Raw genomic sequence first — 26,777 nt, 5'->3', positions numbered from 1 at the left:
TAGCCCATGATTACGTTATATACTGAGGTAAACATCGCTGCAGGTAGCATTAGTTTTCTCATTTAATCACAATTCTCTAAGCAATAATTTTATTCTAGCAATAATTTTAAATTTAAAATACAAGACTCAAACAGATATAAACAAAAGTTATTTTTTAAAATCTATATTCGTATTTGATATTACAATATTAAATTTAAAGCAAGCTACAACTTTAAGTTATTAAAAATTTATTGCATGTTTGTGTTCTGAAATTTTTTTCAAGTAAAAACTTTTATAGGCATTAAAAAAATATTTTGCACAGAAGAATAAATTTATCAAGTTTTTGATAAACAACAATATTCAGAAATAAGCATGAATGAAAATTCTTTTACCATTGAAGTAAACAAGCTTAATAAAAAGAATACCATATTGCATTCAATAACTTTATTCCTTAAAATAAGCTTCTCATAAAAATACAGTGAAATCTTAGGCTTCATAATTACATTGACAAAAAATGGACGGAAATATATATCTGAAATAAGGTCATTAAACATGAACAAGGTGTAATTATTTCAGTGGACAAATATTATCACTGGTCTTAAATATATCAATATATTTCATTTTAACGAGTAAAATTAACAGAAGGAACAATGAATTTTGCAATAACGTGACAACAACAAAACAGAAAACAGTTCTTATACTAAAGACAGGCAAAAGTTAAATTATAATTTAAAAATAAAATAAAATAACTTTAAAATTGTAACCACAGAAGACATTGATTTAAAAATATTTATTGGTAATGCAAGACATATATAGTGCAGTCTCTAAGTAAATTACTGTAAAAAAATTCATATGGATAATATGTTACTTTAAGGCAATATTTGAAAATTCAAGCAATAAATAAAAGTCTATTAAAGAACATTTCAATGCAGATAGCACCATGTAATATTTACACTATATAGTAAACTAATGTTTCTAAAGTTAAATTGTTTTAAAAATATAATTTTTAATTCAGAGTAGAAAGTACAGTAGCATAGAATTTGATGCCACATATAGGTACAACAATTTTATCTATATAATTTTTTATTGCAAAACGTTTTCAACTTTAGGCAGAACAGAAATATTTTAAAGCATGGAAACTTAGACAGCATGCACTATATTATTTAGCAAGGTATCAAGAACAGTACCTTAATTTGAAATTTTGTATTAATGCACCACATAGTTACATTAAAACGTTTATCAAATTTATTTTCTGACATACATTTACAGAAAAAAAGGGACTTCTTTTTAAAAATATAACATAATCTTGAATTTAACTAGAGCTATTGATTATAAATTTAATTTCAAAAAACAATTCCTACTTATAAATGAAACATAATCAATCTTGAACAACTTTAAAATGTAAATATTAGAATTTCGTCATAGTTAAAAAAACTTTTTGAAATCGAGTTACCCTCAAATTTTCCTAGTTGAAGGTAGGATGTGTTTTTCATTCTAACCATATGGCAAATGTCACCACGTTTATAATATAATATAGAGTTATTCAAACTAGAGAACATTAAAACTGAACAACCAAAAGCAACGTTAAAAAAAGATTTGAATGAATATGACACAATCACTTCAAAATATTATTTTACAGTTAATATATTTTTGATTTATGAAACACAAAATTAAAAAGTTTTGGAGCTCCTGATCTAATAACATATTGCTTGAGGTGTGATATAATACTATAAGCAGTAAATGCGAATTATACAGTGTAGTCAAAAACCAGTGTGATCCATTTGGTGCAGACATGAATTCATTGTCTTGGAATTTAATATAAAAGAAGGAATCTAATTACCTAAAGTATAAAGAGTAGATAACTTTTTTGGTCCACTCATCTATTTGGATTTAAAAAGTGAAGCAAGCACATAAATATTTTGCCACACTGATAGGACATCTAATTTCACAAGCCCTTGATATTTATGATTCATTCAAGAACAGGAATAAATCAATCATAAAGATGAGAATAGACATTTAAAACTCTTGAAACATCAAAAATAATTAGATATTATAAATAAAACACATATCTAAATTTAATTCTTGTGTATATGTATATGTATATATATATATATATTTCGTGTATCTCGGAAACGGCTCTACTGATTTGGATCAAGCTGTATATTTAGATAAGCTTTTGCTTTTTAAGTTTATCAATATAGAAGCCTTTTGAGACAAAACATGATTTTACACAAAGAGAAACATTTTTTTCATTATTAAATATTGATATGTGGCTATAAATAACCTGCATATCAGCAATAAAATAGTGGTTAGGGCTTTGGACTCCCAGGCATTTTTCTCATGTTCACCACCTGTGTTTGCAACTCAATTAGATTTCATTTATAATTTTAAACAAGCTATAGAATGGGATTTTATTTATGATTAAAAAAAAAAGAAATCCAATGAGTGAAGCTTGGTTTTTCAGGTGCTGAACAAATAAGTTAGCAATTGGGAACATTTATAATAAATACCAGATGTAGGCAGACATGGGAATTAGTAAATGCAAGTCAAGCATTACTGTAATGGTTATCATGCGTACTGAAAGTAAATATCAAAATTAAAAGGTTATGGAAATGATACAGCCAAAGATTGGAGGTAAAAGCCTAACTAATTTATATTCGAAACATATTCTTGACCATTTAAATATCAAAAAGGATAATTACTGCATACATACGCATGACATAAAATTCATACATAAGTCTGCATACATACTCAGACTTAAAATTCTTTTTAACATTGTTAAAAAAGTACACTGATACAATGTATTATTAAAAACAAGCAAAATAAGGATGATCACCATATTGATATGTTTAACAATGTTGCACACTTTACATCATAATTCCTTCTCAGGAAAAGAATAGATTAGAAAATAAACTGATAAATGTTTTGCTTGGCATAAGAAATTCGAGATTTACATATAAAGCTTAAGAAAAAGACAAATTTGATACATATAAATAAAAAAAAAATCATACAGAAATAAATATACTTTTATAGAAAAAAAATGGAATGATTTTAAATTATCATAATAAATATTTTCCAAATCAACAGATATAAATTTCTAATATTTATTAGAAATAGGTAATATCTGCAAATTTATCGTCCATCATAAAAAGCTCATTTATAAATTCCAAAAATGGACTGTTTCTTTTTAAAAAAGTGTTACAAATGCTCCAAAAATTAAAGAAAAAAAAATCACCAACAAATCTTTACTAAAATCACCAACAAGTTTTCTAAAATCATTTTTTCAGATGATCTGAGCTGCACATTTATCTCATGTATGAAACATATAAGCTATTTTGCATTTGAAACAAACTACAGTTTAAAACAAGCCATGAATAAAATGGTAGACAATGAGTTTCATACCTCTTCTAAGCAAACTAAATTACAAACATCTTCTAGATTAATATAAAGTTATAATATCAGAAAGAAATGTCAAACACAAATTTTTAAATAATAAGATTAAATAAAACACAGTAGAGCAAAGAATACTAAATCTAGACAATAGAATAGAAAATACAGTTATTATATGTGGGTGGCAATAATGTATTTTTATTAAAATATGTTGCTGGTTTGGTTAATTTAAAATACAATATTTTTCTTGTAAGATAATTGATTTTGATTATTAATGTTCTTTTTTTTTTCCTTTCTCGGAACTAAATCCTTTAGATTTCTACTATAACTCAATGGAGAGAAATTAAGTTAAAAAAATATACTTTATTTTATGAATGAAATTTCTGATTATTATGAAAAATAAAATGTTTTAGAATTAATAGATAATTCTAATGTTTTCCAAATAGTTCATTTTTAAAGTGTATAAGTAAGCATATGCTTTCAATCCAAAGTGTTTTAAATGATTTAACGAATTATATTTTACATTAAGCCAATAAATGTATTTCTGAAAAAAATTACAAAAGCTAAATTTTTATATATTTGCCTAGTTATATATGGCAAAGTTAGCCATTTGTTTTAGACATAATAAATTTTTAAACAAAATGATACATTCTTCTTTGAGAAAATATGATTGGGCAAAGATTCTTTGAATATCATAATTTTATGTGATTTTAGATAGCTTCAGTGAAGACCAACCAATCAACTGGTGTCTCTTGCTCAAGACTACAACCAAAATTGAATGAAATACAAAGTTTAGAATTTTTATTGTTTTAGGTTTGTGTAATTTTTAGCAGTATATTTATCAAATCTAAAATGATAAAATACACTTCATTACATTATTTAAAGCAATTTTTTAAGCAGAAAAATATATGGTTATCCTTAATGGATTAAAATGGAGACTGAGATATCTGGAAGATATTTCAAAAGCATTTCTTTTTTTGAAAAGTACATTATTTAAACAACCTCTCATGATACGATGAGCAAGAAGTATTTATGCTATTACTTCTAAATATCTTTTTTCATTTTGTGCTCTGAAATAATTTTATACTTTTTTTTTTTTACAATAATCAAAATAATTTACACTTATTCAAGGAAAAGGTAAGACTTGATAGATATTATGTTGAGATATACGTATTTTTTTAATAACATGTAGAGATCTTATATCTAATAATTTCTAAAAAATTACATTTTGGGAAACTTTTACAAATATATACCAAATATACCAAATTAATGAATTCTGTAAATTTGGAAATACTTTTTTCCTTATAATAGTATATGTATTAGCAACATACTATATTTTGTTCAATATAAGAAAAACAAATTTTAGATTGATAAAAAGATATTTGCTGCCTACTCATCCAAACCACTGTCCTATTAAAAACAAACTATTTTGGTAAAGTCATCATTCATATATGTAAACATCAATACTATTTTGAACCATTTATATGAAATCATGAAACAATACAAAACTGACATAAGTCAAAATCATTAACATTGAGCTGTTTTAAGAATAAAAATGATTACTTGCATTTGACATAATCAAATCTATAATAAGAAAAGTGTGCAGTAAACATTAAGGCTGTAATATGTAAATTTTTAGGCCTATGAATATTCCATTGACATATTATTTATTTTAATCTCACATCTGAAGACAATGTGGTTTAACTAGTTCTAGTTCAGATTGTGCGTCTACCACTCTGACAGTTGCTCTAAAATAAAACTTAACATGTGTCTGAAGCTCAACAACAACAACAGTCGTCTGAGACAAGGTAAAGTATACCTTGTCTCAGAATGGAACCAAATATGACTGTAAAATGGAATGTTGATCAACTTAAAATTCTAAACAACCTTTCATTATGAGCACTGATGATTTAAAAATAAATATATGAGAAAAATGGTAAAAACAAAGAATAATAAAATAACAAATAAACCAAGTCTAATAATTAAGCAAGACCATGGCACTGAAAATATTTAAATGAAATGCAAAGAGAAATAATTTTAAAAATGAAATGAAAAATGATAAAATTCTTATTTGGTATAAATCTTTGTTCAAATACCATGATCTATCAGACAAACAATCAACAATACTTCATTCTCATGCAATCAATACAGACCTGAACAATCATTTACAACTTTCATTTGAAGTTGGATGGATCACATTAATAAGAGATCCATAAAACAATTTCCTCTTTGCTTTTCTTTAAAATCTTTCAGCAACATTTCACTTTCTTTTTCTTTACAATTTTCTTTGTTGTCAACTGGAAGGAATCGTTAGGAATTTCTAAAGATTCATAAGGACTCTCACTTTGACTCCTAATTATTTTCTCAACAAGAAACTGAACAGCCTCCCCTGGAATGAAAGATACAATATTTAAAATCAAAGGGGGCAAATCAAGTAAATAAATAGAAAAAATTATGATAATAGATATGCAATTGATATGTGGAAACTTTATACACAAGTAATAAATCAAGTAATTAAATGTTATACACAAATAAATCTATCAGATGCTCACAAGAAAATCTGGTCAGAATCAGATTTAAATTTTGTTCATTTTTGCTTTCTTTATACTAATTTTCAATAATAATTCATGATTAATATAAATAAAAAGCAAAAATGTATAAAAATAGAATTAAAAATCAGTACACAAAAATATAAATAAATACAAGATCAAATGAAATTTTATTTCAGATGTTTAAAATCCCAGTCCCAACATTCCTATGACTCATAACCTCTATATCTACACACAATAAAGAAGAATGTATATATGCTACCACTCTATAAGACAGACTGTTTGACCTACATCTATAGAAGTGCAGCAATATCTATATCTATATATATTATCAAATATTTATTCCATTGTTGAAAGCTAAAGAAGGATTCTGCTTATTATCTGTGTAGTTCACATGATGAATGAAAAAGTAGTTATATAAATATCAGGAAATTCACAAGATTGATGAACCACACATATGCATTTCTAAAAGTGCTATGACATCGTGGGAATGGTTGAAGAAGGATTCAGATATAAATTTAGCAGATATATGCACACCTTTAATGTCTGACAATTTGATAGAATCATTGCAATATAAGTTACATCTAGATGATTTAATTGAAATCAAACGTAACGAAAATCCCTTGCAAACCAGCTGTTCACCAATGGTGATTAGTTAATAATAAAGCTGAATGTATCTGTGTGTGTTGGAACTACACAGGCCATACACCATATATAAACTTAGGAGGGTAAGAATGCTCAATTCAACAAGTTTTTTTTAATTGATAAAAATTTCAATTTATTACAAATTAATTGAAAATTTGATGTATATTCCCATCATAATTTCAGAAAATATTACAACACAAAGATGATTTTTACATCATCTTAAATTTTAAATTAGCATTTCCAGGATATAATTATTACATATGATTTTGAATGATTTTATATTTGAAATTTTTAAAAAGTGTTGGCAATTTTTAAAAACTATTTTTGTGCTGAATTTTTAAAGATAGATTACAGAAAGATAATATATAAAGATAGTTGACTGAAATTCACACCATCTTCATTGTTTCATCAAATTTTCTAGTCATGTAATTTACAAAGTGAATTTGCAATATAGTGAAAGATAAAAGAGCGATGAATTGTAGAACTGTGATTTTAATAGCATTATGATATCATTATCTTATGTAACTGGTACCCATTAAGAAAGTTCCTACTTATAATAATAATATTGCAAGACTATTAAAAGAGCAGGCTTTAATGCTTGACAATTTTGATGGATATGCAAATCCATGATAAAAAATGAAATAAAACATTACCAGTATTCCCAGGAAATAAATGATCACCAAAGCCAACTAGTTATAATAAAATGAAACATATTAAATTGTAAAATTTTAAATGAATAATTTATTACTAGGTTTGAAGCCTTCACTTTTTTTCCCATTATGGAAATATTATATTTTATTAAAATCATTACATATAAGTTTTTGCCCCCTTTTTTTTAAAAAAATAAATATTATTACTAGGATAGATAATAATAAATGCTAAAACTGAACTACTAATACATATTGCTACCATTCTAATATCTATGCCAATCTGCTTTATGGTGATTCTTTTTTCTTCTTCTTGGGCATTAGAGTTCAATCTTTTTCTTAGTAATAGACAAGGGTTAAACATGGTACCAATTATCTCTTGTTATCTGAGGAAAATGAAGTTTGATAGAGTATTTCAAATGCTGATATACATTCAGTTTTTAAGCGACTATAGAGCTTCTTCCTCCACCTATAAAAGCATTCAGTGCCGTTTTGGTTATTCACAAATAAAAAAGAAAACTGACTAATTTCTATACAGCCTCAATCAGATCAATCCTTTTAAAAGAGTTCAGATAGACAAAATATAATTTTTAGTGAATCTGAATGGTAGATTGTTTTCAACAATTAGGACATTTTAGATTAATCCTTTTAAATGAGTTCAGATACACAAAATATAATTTTTAGTGAATCTGAATAGTAGATTGTTTTCAACAATGTTATGAATACAAAACACCTTAGTAATTATCATTTTGAAAGATAATTGATTTTATTAAAATCATTATCCCATGAGATTTAAAAGCAAAAACTTTTAAAAACTGACATTTTATGAAAATTGAAAGAATATTTTATGTCCCAAAAATATATAGGAATTGAAACAATTTTAATCTAATGAATATATATTATACGAATAATGTTACCTAGATTCTACATGTTTAAACAATACAAATGAAACAAAAATTCAAGATAAACTACTAAATATAGTTTAAATTTTAATAAAATAAACAAATTTTGACTCTGAATTACATGCCACCTTTAGTGAAAAAAAAATTATTCCTAGCAGTTTCCTTGAATGTATTCAAATCAAAACATTCATATTTTCTATTTAATAATTTCTGGGGAGATGATTAATATTAGAGGATACATAAATTTTGTTAGAACTATCACCTATGTCCACAGAAAGACTTTTAAATTTTTCATATCAGTTTTTATTAAAAGAATCACAGAAGTCCAGTTATTAAATTCAAATAATACAGCATTACCAGATATCCTTTATTTTTAAAAGCTGAAGTTAATTTCATTAATTTTTTCAATTAGCTTAATTGAAACAATAAGTTCTGATGAAGTCACTCCACTTTCCATGAAAATCCTTTAATACAGTTACAGGTAATTACTGAAATGTCCTATAATCAATATGCTATAACAGAAGCAGTCTGAAATTTCCTGACTGGTCATGATCTTTCAATAAAGCATTCAACAAATGGTGGAGGAGAGGAGAGGGAAAAAAAAAAAATTCAAATTCAAGTTTATTCAGAATCATTGGAAATTTAAAGCCCTAAAAGTATCTATTCTTACTTTTGCTATTTTAAGCAAATAAATATTTAAGTTTTCAAAATGAAGTTAAAGAAAATTAAAATGACAAACAAACTTAAACTTTGTCACATAAGAATCATTTGTGACTTGTAATTGCAATAGAGTTTTGGAATTTATTTTGATCAGCACAAACATTGTTTTAGATTTCAGACATTAACCGTTTTACGAAATTTTCATTATAGATGTATATGCTCTCAGAACAGTGAAAGTTATGTTCACATCACTCAATGGCAAATGAAATATATCAGCCAGTTAGTAAATGTCTCAATTAAACTCATACAAGAAACAAAACAAGGTAAAAATTTAAACATAATTATATTATTTGAAGTCATCATAAATCAATTATATAAATGTGTATAAAAACGACTTTACCTATATTAATGTTTTCTTTTGCAGAAGTGAAGAACCAGGCTAAAATGTTATTTTTCTTACAGAACTGTGTCAGATAGTCACTGGGTATTTTATTTCCATGAATATCACACTAATGTACAAAAAATATATGCAATTTATTATTTAAAATTCAGATAAAAAGAATATACCAAAAAATAGAATTTTCAATGTTAAGGGTTATTAAAAACAGTTATAAACTAAATTACCATTACAAATAGATATTACTAGGTAATAATATTACTACATTTTTTTTGCCAAAGATGTTGGGAATTATTTTTCTTTAACATATGCTCTATTATAAAAATTTCCTACTATTTCTTTTGAAAATAGTTACATTTTCATCGAGCCAAAATGTTAAAAACTACATTTTTTTAAATGACATTTTTATAGGCATATATATGACCTAATATCCTACAAATTTAATATCATTTGCATGATATAACGATGAAAAATATCAATGAAATGTGTTGGACAAAGAGCTGTAAAATTCAACATATAGTATTTCAAACAAGATAAGTGTCCATATACAAAAAAAATCCAGAATTTTAAAATTTTTCTCTCGATAATTTTAGAGCACATTACAGCACAAGAGAGAGAGAAATTTTAAAAAGCTTTCAAATTAAAAAATAAACTTTCCAGAATTATTTCCATGCTGGTTTTTCTCCGATTTTATATTAAACACTTCATTAGTTAGTTAATGAATTTATATTTATGTGTGTATTGATGATTATTTTTGTATGCATATTACTATTGTTAACAATTTGTTAATTTTTAAAAAATAATATAAAAAAGCATGCTTAAAACATGATCATACTTCAATACTTTGAACAAGAGCTGTAATTTTTCCTCAAATTTAAAAATTAGTTTTAAACAAGCTTATAAAATAATTTTTGCATATTCTTTCTTTAGATGTTTTCCATTAGTTCTCCTTAATATGTTTGATGTGATTGACATTTGATGGTCAAGCAAAGGTTGTTCAATATAAAATAATGGAACAGAATTTATTTTTTTAGAAATTAAAACAGATCATTACTGTTACAAAACATTTCTTTACATAAGAAAAGCAATAATTTATGCACATTACAGGCACACATATTTTTACAATAATTACTAGTGCCAAAGATATTAGCTTCAAATGGAAGGAAAATGATAAGAATTGTATTCATACTTTGTTAGCAAGCAGTATAACTGGTATAGGCCTGCCATTTGGTGAAACAACTTTTTCTTTGATGTCAGAATGCCACTGAAAAGAACAAAAATTACATTTAAATAAATTAATCTGTATGCATGTGCATACATTAAATGTGGGATCATGTTTAAAAAATATCACAAGAGTAACAAAAAATGATGATACAATCTTATTTTAAAAACCTCATTTTATTGAAGAATCCTAAATAATTTCATAATTAATGTAGTACAATTCTTGATTAATTGCAGTTAACCCTAAAATATTATTAATAAAACTTCAATTACTAATAAAAAAAGAGGCATTTTAGTACATTAATTTTTCTAATTATCAAAGAGTAGACCAAGAAACTCAAGCACAAAAATTTACAGTTTATTAAATCATATGTGTATATGTAAGTTAATTCATAAAATGCACCTCCTAAAGTTCCTACTTACCACCCAATTCTATAGATAAATTATGAGTTTACTGTACTCTATAGAAATGTAATTTACTTAAAAGGAAAGATACATAAATTTTGAAAATAAATAACATTCTTACCTTTATCACAGAATCCAATGTTGCCAATCTAGAAGAAAATGATAATATGAAAAATATTTTAATCTACTTACAATTAAGATGCAACCACATTAAGAAAATAGCAGATTACAACTTCTTAAATTGATTTTCAATGCATATTTTACAGGAAATATGTAAAGAATGCTGTCTAATAGAAAATTAACACTTTCATCATTCTGAAACTAAATTTCATAACAGCTGATATATATATAATACACAGTACATGGAAATAACACTAAAATGTTACAACCCCCTCCCCCCCAGTTATGGAGTTCTGTGAACATGTTACAGAAAAATTCTGTTTTTCACCATTTCAGATTTCATCCACAATTGAGAAACACTCAGTTATGGAGTTCTGTGAACATGTTACAGAAAAATTCTGTTTTTCACCATTTCAGATTTCACCTACAATTGAGAAACAAATTTTCATGATTCATTAAACTCAAGTCTTAAATCCCTCCCCCCCCCCCCCGCCTTCCAGCAGTAACAGAATTTAATTCATACCTGAAGATCAAAATTTCACATTGCAATTTAATAATATAGCTTTAAAAGAAAAATTGTATTTAGGGTATCAAATCTTGGAATTAACAATTAATTATTGTGAAAAGTTTAATACAGGGAAAAAAAACACACCCCGAAAATTTTGACATGTTTATTTACCATAAAAAGAGTCAAACAAGGAAGAAAATGGTGAAAAAATGTTGTTAATAACAGAGAATAAAAGCCAATTTTTAAAAATACATACGTAGAAAAAAAAAAAAAAAACCCATAATACTGTTGACCAATTACTATTCTAAGTAGACATATTAAAAAGTTACAAAGAATGGAAAAAAAATATCAAGGAATAACAAAGTTACATTTGTATGATCTATAAGCATGTCATTGACGACGTCAAAGATAATAATTTACCACAGAATCAAGAGAAAGCAAAATGTTACTAGTGAATAATTCATTTAGCTATATCAATCAAATAATTAGCCTATGCTTTGTTTCAAGATAAAGTCTCAAACATATAACGGTAAATAGCAGAATTCTCCCCACTTTTTAATACATTTTATTTATACTAACCATTTTACGTGTCAATAATTGGTTGAGAAAAGTAGTAGCAAATTTAAATCAAATGTTTCTATTGATCACAAACATCATCATACATATTTATTCTCTAAATTGACGATTAAAAACATAGTTTTGCATAAATACCATTTTCCATTTTTTTTTGATATTTTGAATTAATCAATCATGAATTTACTAAAAATAATAATAATAAACATGCAAACATCTCAAATTGTATTTCTGTAGTAATTCAGATAAATTTTTCAAAAAAAAAAAAAAAAAAATTAAGCCTTTTCTACATTAATTTAAATCTGGAAAAAGATTATCATTCAAAAATATGATTATTTAAAGGTAAAAATGACAAACAGTTATTTGTATATAGCTTTTATTAGGAAGAAAAGAGTATATATATAAATTTAAAAGATTTGTATTATAGAATATATATGTAACAATTTTGTAGATGAGTGGCTGATACTGGGAATTACAATTAATTTATTTTTCCATGGAAGGGTATGATTAATATATAGGGATAAAGGTGGAACATGTCTATTTGCACGAGGACAAAAGAGTCAAAAATTTCCCCTTAGTACTTTTACAAAGATTCTTCAAAGATAGGGATTTCAGCGACATGTGCCAATCTTAGGCGTCTTTGGAAGTTATGTCATGGCTGTTAGGGATTTTTATCTCTTTGTCTGCAGCATGAAAATTACAAAATTAACAATTTTTCAGAGAGCACATTAAAAATAAATAAAAAAATAGGATTTGGATCAGGGGAAAAGTGAAAATTTTAGAATAAAGCAATATGGTCAATTTAACATAAAAACTTAGGAAATTAAGATTTAAATTATATTAAGCGATATAATTACACAACAAACAAACATGAGTTAAATACAATTAAAAAAAGCAGGGATAAACTCTTACAGACAAAGTATGACTAACAGAATGATTAAAAAATGTTAAACAAATAGTAAACTCAAAGAAAATAAGCATTATTAGATTACCTCAAAATTGATTTGATTTAAATGTTTGATTTCTTTCCTTTCCTTTTTCAAAATAAAGAAAAGTATAAGAGCAAAAAATAATAAATTTAGTTACCTTAAAATAAAAGAAAAAACAAAGACAATCATATAAAGTTTGAGATCAAATCAGGAATGAAATAAAAGTAAACAAAAATATATCTTCCATAAAAAAATAAATAAACAGAAGTATAAACTGATGAAAAATAAACATACCTAATCAAGTCAAAAACAATGATAGCTGCTTGCCTAATAAATAAAAAGATGACTATTAAAATAAAGTCAAATAAAAATGTAAGAATTGCATGAAATGACAAACTATTATACATACGAATGCCTGTAGTAGGTTGCAGTCATATAACCAAATCTTTCATGCCCAGCAATATCCCTGCAACATAATAGAATCATTTTGTCTGTTGTAAATAATTTTGTGATAATAATAATAATGTGATATGTGACACAATGGTAAAGTTTGAAATATCTTTGCCTGGTTGTTCTCTTTTTAGAAGGCAAAAACTTTTAAGAAGTTTAGCACACATTTTTAAATTATAGAAGATCTGACTACAACAATCATTAAGCATCTGGGAAATAATTATATGATTTACAATAATATGAGCATTTTATCACACTGCTGATATATTATACTTTATTGCATGGCAAATAATACTACAGATTTTTGGTTATCTATACTTATAATAAAGCTCAATGTGTGTGTGTGTGTTGGCACTCTACAGGTCAGGTCATTTGACATACAGCTATCAAATTTGGTACATGTATACCTTAGAGGTCGGGAATGTGCACCTGGGGTCCCGTTTTTTGAAATTTTAATTATTAGTTAAAAACTAACTTTCCCGCCAAAAAAATCTTCCATTTTCCCCACCGCCAACTTTCAGTTATTTTTTTCTCCCAACAGAATTGAGGCTAGGGTTAACATTTTTCGGCTGATTATTTCAAACGATTCTGTTTATTTTCTTAATGTTTTATGCATTTAAAATTAAACATTGTTAATTAATCCATGTTTCACATTCATTCTGAAGTACTTTTGAATTAAAATAGCACAGAATAAAGGAAATTAAAAATGTATAATCTGCATAGCGTTACCCCAACTGGCGTAGAAAAATTCACACACTTGCGTTAACGTAACTGGCGAAGAAAATTCACGCATGCGAATTGTTTTCTGACTGTTGACATGGCAACCAACGGATGATTTAAATTATTTTTAGGTTAGTTGCATGCTTTTTTAAGTAAATTGTATTTATGTTAGTTATATATTTTTTGTATATGCTTATAGTTTTAAGTACATCGTTTTTTAAGTAGTTTTTTTTTAAACCTATTTTCAATGATTTAAATTATTTTTAGGTTAATTGGATGCTTTTGTAATTAAATTGTATTTATGTTAGTTATATACTTTTTTGTATATGCTTATAGTTTTAAGTACATCGTTTTTTAAGTATTTTTTTAAACCTGTTTTCGACCGATTATTTTAAACGATTCATTTTATTTTTTTAGTGTTTGATGCATTTAAAATTAAACATTGTTAATGAATCGTTCTGTTCATGATGAATCTGAGAAATTTTTGTTGACAAATTATTGAGATATTACATAAATTAAGAAAGATATTCTTTAGTGCCCATAAAGTCTAAATGCTCAGTGACTCTATTATCAGTAATCATAGTATTAAAAAAATGCTTTGTTTCAGTAAAAAATATTATTATATTAATTGCAGATTAATCATTTACACTTTAATTTAAAGCATAATTTTTAAGAGGGGTAACAGAAAATGAGAGATACATATCAGGCTATGACTGAAGGCCCTTATAATATTATGAGTGAATTATATGACTATCAAAATTTGAAGTTTTAAAATATTTTGCCGAAGAATCTATTAAAGTTGGAATTGCTTAAAATATTTAATGGTACGACCGGAGTTTAACCTCCTGCTTGGAGCAATTTTTAAAAATCGCCAACAACGACCTTGCGAAATGTTCAAAAGCAAAGGAGCAGATGTTCAATTATAGTGCATAATAAAGATTTCCAGCTTTGGAGCGTTATTGCAACTTGGCGAAGAAGGGGGTTAAACTCCGGTTCAACCTATTTAATTATTAAAATTTAAACGAACATTAAGATTGGCGAACCGGCTGGTCGCCAAAGGCGGCTAGTTATCCAAATAAAACTCAAAGCTTTCATCAGATATGTGAATAGAATGTTGATATTAAAAAATCATTGTGTTATACTTTTTTGAAAATCTGATAGTTGATGCTGTACAATAATGGAAAAATCAATAGATGGACAAGCCCAATTTTTGCCAGAATGGTCAAGTAAGCATGTATTTGGGCAACAGAGAAATCATGCACTGTAACCAAATGTTTTTGCATCCCAAAAAAATAATGATAAAGCACTGTCATGTTCAATACTAGATCTTATTTGAAAGAATAACCCCAAAAAGGTTTGAAACTAATTCCATCTATGGCAAATACTATCAAAATATGGTGACTACATATAGTCTTAGAAGTACAACAACTAGAATAAATAACTTTAAAATGAAAAGATTATATTGGTGTTAAGATATCATCATATGCATATCATTAAAATAATAATAATAAAAAATTTTTTTGAAGAGACAGTTGCCAAGCATTTTTGTCTTTTTTATTTGTATTATGCTTTACCGATAAAATAGGGAAAAATTAATTTCATTAGTCAAAGAATCTGTTGATCATCTAAAATATCAAGCAATTTTTGTAGATTTCTAAGAAACTATTGTAGTCATCTAAAGAATATACATGCTCAATTGTACATCTTTATGGAAGTAGCATTTACATCTATCTATTTGATATAGATAATGATCTTTATTTTATACACGAGTTTTATTAGCCTAATCCTAAAGTAATATATAAATCCTTTTTTTGTATAATTTTAGGTACATATCCTTTCTGAACGATAAAAATAAAGACCACTAATAAACTCAAAAGTTGTTTTAAAAATACAAAAGATCTTATCTCTTTTAGTGCCAAACAACAATTTGTCATTGTCTATGCAATGATTCCTTATTTATGCACAAATACTGAAATACAACTGGCATTCATTTATTCTCCCTTTATTCTATAACATGACCATTTCTGAATTTTGTAAACACCATTCTTAGTTTTTTTTTTTTTTTTAGAGTTCTTTTGCAAACACTGCAAAATTTATCAAATTGGTCCAACATTCCTTGCATAGCTATGATGCTTTCGGTCAACTATCTCTAAAAGGATTAAACAAAGGAAAAGAATAATTTCAATAAAATTCTTTCAAATAATTCAAATGGTGAAAGTTTAAATATTCTCAGATAAATTATTCATGAAATACGAATCAAAATTTTCCTTGCATTTTGAATGATTAACAATCATTTGTATTCCTAAAAGCAAATAAAACTTTAGTTAAAAAAAAAAACCCAATGTAACATGCTTTTTATATTCAAAGAACTCTGAATTGAGATTACAGCGAACAGTAACAGAATCTTGGCTTTTGGACAACAGTATTTTGAAGTTCCAGAACTGATTTCATCAAAAAATTATAGTATATGGTGAGTCTGGTACATATTAAATCTATTGATGTTGGTCAAAAGATCTTTTCATAGTTATGATGTGGAAAAGGATTTTAATTTCCATAGACTGACAACTATCAAAAGTTATAAGTTAGCCCAAGTGCGACTTCAAAACAAGGTATTATTTTAAATAAATTTTTCAGATGGATGTAAAAAATTTAATACAATTTATGAACAGAATATACTCAATTTAATTTGAAAAGTTCCTCGAAAAACATTTATCAACTGCTCAACAAAATTTTTCAAAGAAGTAATGATAAAATACTATTAAAAAATGGTAAATATTGATGTCCTATGCATTTTATCTGTGCATCATAACAAATTCTGCTTACCATAACTGAAGAGTCACCATAGTATTTTCATCCCACTGCAATGATTTGATGGCAAAATCAACTCCAATTGTTATTTTATAATTTTGTGTGAAAGTCCCTGTAAAACAAATTAACATTATCAAAAGAAAAACATAGCTATAAGAAATAGAAAGTTTAGTAGATTTTAAATGTCCATTCCAGATGATAATTTTGAAAAATGTAAATATTAATAGGTAATGACTTGTTAACAAAATACAAAAACATTTCCAGAACATTAATGATTTGAAATAATAAATATCTTAATTGTAAATTAACAAAATAAAGAAAAGATTAAACTAAACTAGAAGTATAAGAAAATAAAAGTAAGCCATTTTTGTCTAAACAGTAATTAAAAATTCTCGTCCAAGTTATATTTCAATAGAATGATAAGAAATCAGAGAGAGGTGGCAAAATCTTAATAGCTCTTCAAACTGATCTCTCAACGAAACAAGGAAAGAGAGATATACAAAATAAATAGTCTGTTAGAGAATTTAAATAATAAATAAATTATTGCAAAAATACATTATTGCAATTATCAAATTATAATTTAAAGTAATATCACAAATAAAAGTGATTTGGTAAAATCAGTATTAAAATTAGGCATAGAAATTGAAAGGACTGAATATACTTTAGGATGAATGGATAATTAATATTGGTAATTTTGAATAAAATTATGATTTTTTAAATCAAGAATAGTTTACACAGCATTTTTGATAATCAAGTTAATTTTTGTCCATTTAAAGTTAACAAGAAAAAGTATATATTTTAATAAACACTGAAAGCTTTTAAACACTAGAGCAGAAGATTGGAAGTGGAATAACTTTTAAATATTGAATTCTTTCTATTTTTTCTAAACCAGATTTTATTCTTTGATTTCATCAGTATTCATATAAATTTTAAACAGATACTTAGATAACAGTTTCAAGAAAACATCTATAAATTGTCATTTCACCACACAATATCAAATGTATATGTAAATTTTTTTTCAAACAAAAGGAGATGGGAGTTACTTGGCTTTATTTATTCTGATTTTTTTCCCCATTAAATTCCAAGATATTCAATTAAATGTGAGATATATGGCTGTCTTTTGACATCTTTGTTTTAAATATTTAAAAAATACTGATGATGATTATTAACAGATATTTTACTGTCACAAGCCAATGCTTTATACAAGCATAGTTTGGCTGTTTTTTTCAGTTGAATTGTTACCTTTCATGGTAACTTTACAACAAAATTTTTAAAAAAGGAGGTATTTCGCAAGAAATAATCATCAAGAACTTTTTTAGGTAGTTTTTTTCCCTCTATTTTACTTATATATGATACAAATTATATATATGCTTTTTGGGGCACATGATGGATGGATATTTCTATTATAATGATAGCTTGATTAAACATTACAAAGATTGCTAGACCAATAACAAGGTTACTATTGTTAGTATCATAATTGTAAGTTTAAAATTCCATTTTTAATTTTACATTTTTAATATAAAAATTGGACTATATAATTAATTTTATAAACTATTATTATTTAATTATGAAATATACATGCTATGTTGGTAATTAAATAAGCTGAGAAATTAGTCTTTTAATGTTAATCATCATTGTTTAGCTACAAATTCAATTCTTGCTGCATTTTGTGATTGCAATAGAGCCCAGCAAATTGATTATGAATCATCACTGATGTTACATCGCTTGCATAACATAAGCTGTGGATAGAGGATTTTCTCCCCATCAATGCACATAACCCTAGCTATACACAAACATGCTCACTTTCACAATCAGTTTAGTGTGAATATGTATAGTTAAAAGTTCTGTGGAGAATTTTACAGTTTTTTTGCCCAATCATGATAAGTAGCCTATGCAATATAATCATCATGGTGATGACAAAAACTGAAAAGGAAGTAAAGAGAATTCACCCAAAATATTTAGAAATATGAGTCAGTGATTTTTTTGCTCCTTTTACATGTGCAATTTTCACAAGAGTACAGAGGTTAAAATGTTTTGAAGTTTGAATTAAAGTGGTTATAAATGTAATTAAAGTTAAAAACATGGATAAATTGAATTTATATCCCATATACACATAAAGTTTTACATTGAAAAAAAAAACTGAAATAATTATATGAATATATATATAAATAACTGAAAAAATATGAAAAATAATTACCTTCTGTATATCTTCTAATTATTGCAGTTTTCCCTACAAAAACATTATTCATTATTAATATTTAAAACAATAACAATATTCATAAAAATGAGCATACAAATTTGCATATTAATGCATGCATTTTTAAAAGTATATAATATCAATATGATGCATTAATAGCAGTCTATACAATTTCTGTGTTTTTGGAATATGAACTTTTTTTATATTTTATTGTCAATATAATTAATGCATTTTAAAATTTTTTTATAAATCCCTTTTCTATAAAAGTTTATAAATTTTCCATATCTTTAATGGATTCTGAATATAATTTAACAATTCATTTTTAAAATATCAATTCAGCCTTTTATTTATAAAACATAACATTTTTGTGGGGAAGAAGTTAATTCTAAGTAATTCAGAACAGCAAAATATGGTGGTGATATCCTCAAGTGGGGGTGCCTGCTTTTAAATTAAGTATTTAAAATATCAGTTTTCAAATATCAACTCAGAACTGGACATTGGAAACAATTTTGTATTTTATCACGATAATGATTCAAGGTCTGAACATTTGCCAATGGTCTCTAGAAGAGTCAAAATTATAAAAGTAAAACCCCAATCACTTGGCTTAAACCTGATTTGAAACATAACAAGAGAACAATAAGTTAGAATATTAAACAATTAGAGTTAGACTGAAATACAAAGTGTAAATAGAAGGCAATTACGAATGAAGAATACTCATGCAAAAATTAAAACCAAAATAAACATCTACAAAGAATTTTATTTAAAATTAATTGTGGATTATCTGGGATATTTTATTCAATACTAATCTATCAAAAATATTTATAGAATTATAAATAATATATTTAAAAATGTCTAAATACTTTAAAACTAATAACATATTTTTGGATAATTAGTAAAAAGAAAAATATAGTTCATTCCGTTTAATTTACATATTTTCATTCTAAATAGAATATAAATATTATTATTAAATTAATTTGAAATTTTTTAAATAAAATACTTTCAATAGAATTCAAAAGTGCCCAAATATATCTGAGGACCATTGTATATGACAAATTTTTTTTCACACACACTATTTTCAAATTTGAATTAAAGATGTCCATTCTATTCTCTTTTTTCTATTTTATTCCAATCACCTAAGAACATGCTGGAGTACTTTTCTCAAAATATAGAAATACACAAAATTATACAGTTAATTCAAGGTCTACTCAAAGGTTTTATGTATGACTTCGATGGTTGTTTAATTGCTCTCCATCAAAGATGGTGTACCATGGGCAGATCTTGAGGGTAATTTAATGAATCTAACAGGAATGTAGGAAATTCTCAAAATAGAAATTAAAGTATAATTAAAAAATCTTAATTCTCCTTTCTTAAAATTTTACACATACATATAAATAATGCTTAAACTTAATTAAAATATTTAAAGTAAAGTGACAAGCACAAATCATTAAATAAAATATGTTCCTCCAATTCTCAGCTGCACTAAAAAAAATTCATAATTTTCTTACATACATTTACAATAAATATATAATATCCTTACCAACACCATAGTCTCCTACTACTAAAAGTTTAAACATAAGTTCTTTCATTTCATATTTAGAATTGTTTTGGTCCTCTGTATCCTCAGTATAAGTAGATGGTGTCGTGTAATAATTCATTGTTCCACCTGTAAAAAGAAAGTATAATAAAATTTGTCAGGATAATTTATCACAAAAATGCACAATATTTACAAAATGTTTTAAGCTAATTTTATTATATTATCAACATATAAGAAATAATATATGTGGCAATTTATTTAAGAAATTGTCTTCAATTGAATGCAAAGTTCAAACTTGAAATAAATAAAATTTAATTTTCAAAACAATATAAGCTGATAAATAAATTTTTAAATTAAATAATTAAAATTTTAGATTACAGAAGACTAATTTTAAATAAAAGTTAAATAGCAATTTAATATAAAAATAATTTCCATGTAAATTTTTTTTTATAACATATAAAATATTGCTGCCACATCACTAGATGTGCTTTGACAGAAAATTCACAAATGAACTGAGCTAAACATTTAACGAGTTATTTTTTTGCTATTATTATTATACAGCAAATTTGCTATTATTATTACTAAACAAGACCAATTTTTAAAAATCAATGCTTAAAAACTAGATATGCTGCAATACCTAAATTAATGCTATGCCTAAAGAAAAGTTATGAATGTAAAATAAAACTTATGAAAATTATCAAATTACTTAATATTACAATCTAATGAAAATGATATTTTGATAACTTATTTTAATCTGTTAGTTGGCTATTTATTTCTCTATCATATCCTTCCTAGTTTTTTTGTGGTTTATTATCTATTAAACAATAATATTTTAGAAAATATATTTTATTTTGGCGAATTTTCTGTTTGCGTTTAAATTCTAGGGGTAGGATATATACTTCCCACAGAATCATTTACAGCTATAAAGAAAGTTCAATGTATCGGCAATTATTTGCCATGGGAAGATGAGAAGCAGGTTGCAATGCATAAGAGTACTTTACAGTCAGTGCAAATATTTTTTGGGCCTTTGTACTACATTTCTTGCATTGTTTATACGTTGAAATAAACCATGCCATAAGATATTCCAAACTGAACTTCATCAGGAACTGCACACTTTTCTGCTTGGAAGCTAGGAGGATAGTCTTAACTTTTTCTTAATGATTGCCTGTCTATTAGTTGATGAACTAATGCTATTTGGAATATTAGATAATCTAAACTTCTGTTTATTCGACACAGAATGAAATTACTTAGATGCAAAGATCAATAAGAAAATAAGTGTTGCCACCATTTTACAGATCTTTCTATTTGATTTCTTTTCGTTGACCAAAGAGATGAATCCATCCCATGATATTGTTGCAAACAGCGACAGATTTTTGGCAAAATACTTTTGCTTTAGCATTACCTTTTTTTTCCTACAGTTTACAGATATCAAAATTGCTGAATAATGTGCAATAATAATAATAATAAAGTAAGGTTTATGATCCCCCCACTTTGCTGCAGCAGCATTTTACTTAGAAATACTGATTCATCTTCTTGTCATTAGCTTTCAGCATTGGTGGATGATCCTTCCTTTATGGCCTCACAGAAAATAGGTCACTTACAAGTTTTGCAAGCCTAAAGGATATGAAATAGCTATTATGGGCCATAAAGCGACCTCTGTTTCTTTTCTTCCATTAGTTTAGTAATTACTGTTTTCCTTAAATTCAATCTTTTAGCCTTTTTATATGAAATTTCCTTTCCACAGTAAATTTTAAATTCCTGAATGCACCCAGCTTTAGAATCTGCTAAACATCACAATATGCACTTTCTTTTTATGGACTTCATTGACATAGTTTGCTTTCATGAATTTTGGTTTTTGAAAGATATACAAGCATTTTTAGATGAGGTTGAAGAAGATTTGTAGGCTTTAGATATGGAATTATAAATAGCAAGAGGATTAATCTGACCTTAATGGAGTTTGTTATGGCGAGGATGCACAAATGTTGGACTTATGTCATTATCATACACATGTAAAATCTCAATAATTTTTTAAAAATCTTTTTTGTGGTTAAAAAAAAACAACAGAGGTTTATAAAAAGCTATGCTCCAGCAGGTTTTTTTAAATTTTTTATTTATTTATTTTATTTTTTAGCTTAAGCAATTGATGAATATTCATGAGTAAACCTATATATGCTTTCAATTCTTCTGATGTAAGCTCATTCCAGTTCAAGACAATGTCTGTTATGGTATGAGCTAATCCCTTCCTTTTATTAAGCTGTTTTGCATATAAATTTGTTTCGTCACTGATCAACATGGATGGTGGAACAAAAATAGTGTGGAAATTACTGTTCCCAACAATACAATAGTGAGGCAAATATACTACAGTTGCATCTGTGCCTCACCAGGTATATTTCGCAAGTAGGTACCCAAAGTCCACAAAAAAGACTAATGGCCACAGTAACTTGTATCTTCAAAGTGAACAAAAATAAAATCCCAGCAAGGAAAGATCCATGCTCCATTAAAAAAATTATAACTAGATTAAACAAAAATTATTCCAGAAATTAAAAAGACCCAAATCTCTAAAGAAAGAATTCTCAAAGACCAAGCATGTATAGATGAAACTGCAGAACTAATATACCTACTTATAGAATTCAGGAAATATCTACACCATATCCAAACATGAAAGAACTAATCAAAAGTTTAGGAAAGATAGCCCCTCTCTCATAAAGTCATTTTTAGTTTAAGTTACCCCAATTGACTGTTCGACCTAATCAACGCTTCATTAACTATTTTACCAGACAAGTGAAATTCTTGTTCTCATTAAAAATATTGGATGCATAAATAGTCTGTTTATACATTCAATTGTTTATATTAATAAATCATGACTTGATTCTTCTTAAGGGAAGGATTTATATATTGACACACACACACACAAAAAGATTTATTCAAAATATTTTCTCTCTAAAAATTATAATATTTATCCATCTAATAGGAACAAATGAATTTAAAGATGGAAGATAAATGGTTATTTTGAGGCATTCAAGTCATCCAGCCAATTTTGAGTTTTTGTATAAGAAGTGAACATGGAGATACATAGCACTGAACTACAGAAATGATACTCTGTAGAAAACAAAATTCTGAAGGAGCTACAACTGGGGTATATAATATTGGGCACAAAAACACAAACTGCTTCTTAACTTTTTTTGACTGGTCCTGTCATAATTGACTGAAATCCGTCAAATTGGAAAATGATCTTATAATGCCTTTTGGCATATTCTGAATGTTTTACTCCATTCATTTTATAAAACTGATTTGCTGTTGCCCCTAATTTCATTGCTATTCATCACCGATTGTGAGATGAAGTTGCAATATTCAATAGGTAGAGCCTTTTGATTTCATTACATTCAAAAAATAACTTTAATGCCATGCATATTCCGTTTAGATGTTGGCAGATCTGATAATGCTTGGAAAGGATTTTCATTAAGTAATATTTCCAGTTCTTCATCTTAATTTGTAATGGTAATTCTACTTACTTTTTTAAAAGCAAATCAAAATAGCATATTTCAAACAGCAGAAATTACTCCTTAAAAGTGATATTCAATAAAGTATATTTATCATTAATTTCAGAAAGCAAGTAATTTTTTTTGTAATAAAATAACGAAATTTGAATTGACAAATTTCCAGCATATGCTCTCTTTATTTTTCCTAATACACAGTTCAAATTCTAATGATACAAAAATGATTGCTTGTATTTTAAACATATGTCATATATTGTATATTGTCAAAATTCCAAATGCTTCAAGGTTAAGTAGTAATCAAAGGGAACTTTTCATCTATATATCTCAATGCATATCCTTTTTAATCATGTCTTTAATTTACACGTAAGTTCTTGTCATGCCATTTTAAGAACAACAGCAGGAGAAAGGAGATAATCTTCAACTTAAATGCTCTCTACAAATGTTATATCTCATAATTTCTTAACAGGGATAGTTCTTTCTTAATCAAGAATATATAAATTAAAGGCACTGTATATTTTTTAAAGGAATATGCCTTTATGAGGTGGAAATCTCTGATTTAGATCACTTACATATATTTTATAGATTTAGAGATCTGACAACAGTCTAAGTATATATCAAATACAAATTAACATGGCAAAACTTCTGAATTTTTTTTTCTAATACTTGTGTATTGACTACATACCAGGAATTAATCAATGATGATCATATTTTAATGGATTCTTTCATGTTTTTACTGTGCATATATATATATATATATATATATATATGTATTCTTGATAACGGTAGCTGTTCTTATAAGAAAAGCACAGATTTAATTTGCACGCCACCTTTCATAACTATTGATGCAAGGAACTAAAGTGAAAAAAAAAAAAAAAAAACTATGTACATACAACATTATTAAGAAATATAAAGTTCTTATTCAAATTAATTTTATTCTGTAGATATTAATAGAAATTTGGGAAAAAAAAAAAAAGGAATTTTGCTTAGTTTAAAATTAATAAGTTTCTCAAAGTGGATACAAGATATTAAATTACAATCGAACTAGGTTGGAAAAAATAATGCACACATGAATTAAGAGAAAACTAGATTAAATTTGAAAAATGTAAAATATCTGCAAATGCAAGTTTAACAAAATCTTTCTAAGAGTTACGAGAAGTATTTTTATCAGAAACTTCAGCTTTAAAATAATAGTAGTAATTCCAATTTTATTTTAACTCCATTATTTACTTCATTGATAAGTATTTCAGTTTATATCAGTAACTTGCATTTCATTTAAAAACAAGAATAATATTAATATGCATAAGAATGGGTCATCATTGCTTAAATAATTAAAAGTATAAAAAGTGAAACAGTAAGTAATTTAACATTTCCAATAGTAAATTCTGTTGAAAAAAATTTAAATAATGACCAAATCTGATTTAAATAAGAACAAAATTATTACACACAAAATGTTTAATAATAAAATTTCCAATAAAACATAAAATAATGTTTTAGAATTAAAAAAAAGTTAACAATAATATACAGTAAAATCATGATGTGTTAAATTCATGCAATAAAGGTTTGAAATGTGCTTGATCAAGAAAATTTGTTAAATACTGACTGTTTTACTGGACTGTTATTGTCTAAATAACACAAATATTTTTTTATATAAAAATATATAAAAGACATCTTTTAACTTATTTATATATTTTACTTTTTATATTACATATAAACATTATACAATATAAAAATAAAAGAATGCTTAAATAACTGCTTGTTTATTTTAAATTTAATACTGTCAATATTACATATATATACGCTCTAGTTTTCTGTATTAATTCTCTTTAAAGTAGTATGAAAAATAATTTTTCTCTTAAATTCACATTTTACAAGACTGATTTTTGCAAGTGAAATCTGTTAACAATTTTAAAAAATCTTCATTTATAAATAGTCAGAAATTTCAAAAGGTCATAACTTTTTAAGAGAAATTAAACTCGTATGTATGACAGTAATATCTTAAATAGATTATATCTTTAGATATCAAGTACTGATAATAGTTTTTGATTTATAAATATGCATAATTAAAAATTTTCTTTGTATGACAGAATTAATAATGAAAATTAGCTTGAGGAATAAGGAAATAATTAATTACAAGTGAATAAAATATATAACCTTTTTTTCGAAGATCAACTTAAAGATACTCCAACATAAAATAAAATCTAACTGATCAATTTTAAGTTTCGTTAAATGCATCTCATGATATGTCACGTAACATGTTTCAAGAAACTAAAAATATAATTTATAAAAAAAAAAAAATTAAAGCTTAAATGAACATTAAAAAAAATTGAGTGACGTATACGAGAAACAGGTAATAAATATGACAAGGAAGAACTAATACAAAAGTAAGCTGTTTAAACAAAAACCAGAATTCATCCGAAATATCTATTGAACTATTTTGACGCTGAAAGGAATGGTACGTACTTACATCAACTGGCACACGTTATATGCTCTAATGAATTTCTTAAGCTCTGATTTTCGAAAACAAATCAATATAAATTTCAATGTCCCGCGCAGGGAAGGGAGCCAAAACAATACTCCACGAAGCAGCGAAGTTTACAAGTTTTGCTGATGACTCATCACGAAGTTGCCACAAAGTTTCTCGGAAAT

The 26,777-nt window shown here is 26.0% G+C and overlaps 1 protein-coding gene across 3 annotated transcripts; it reads right to left on the bottom strand.

The window, feature by feature from the left end:
* Nucleotides 1-408: 408 nt before the first annotated feature.
* Nucleotides 409-26,777, bottom strand: LOC129967132 (ras-related protein Rab-32-like). 3 transcript variants are annotated; one of them, XM_056081828.1, is made up of 10 exons: nt 26,592-26,777; nt 20,638-20,763; nt 19,101-19,133; nt 16,919-17,015; nt 13,335-13,391; nt 13,220-13,252; nt 10,917-10,944; nt 10,359-10,433; nt 9,173-9,281; nt 409-5,758 (listed from the first exon to the last, which is right to left on the bottom strand). In XM_056081828.1, exons 2-10 carry the CDS (start codon nt 20,753-20,755, stop codon nt 5,619-5,621), a joined length of 690 nt encoding a protein of 229 aa, XP_055937803.1. In that variant the 5' UTR covers nt 20,756-20,763; nt 26,592-26,777; the 3' UTR covers nt 409-5,618. The 3 variants fall into 3 exon arrangements, with proteins under 3 accessions (XP_055937803.1, XP_055937794.1, XP_055937812.1); XM_056081819.1 differs by having other exon boundaries at nt 26,596-26,775; XM_056081837.1 differs by lacking the exon at nt 26,592-26,777 and adding an exon at nt 26,283-26,390.

The sequence above is a fragment of the Argiope bruennichi genome, chromosome 1 (genome assembly GCF_947563725.1).
Source record: "Argiope bruennichi chromosome 1, qqArgBrue1.1, whole genome shotgun sequence".
NCBI lineage: Eukaryota > Metazoa > Arthropoda > Arachnida > Araneae > Araneidae > Argiope > Argiope bruennichi.
The sequence above is the reverse complement of the archived record's forward strand: the minus strand, read 5'-3'. Positions and strand labels throughout refer to the sequence as shown.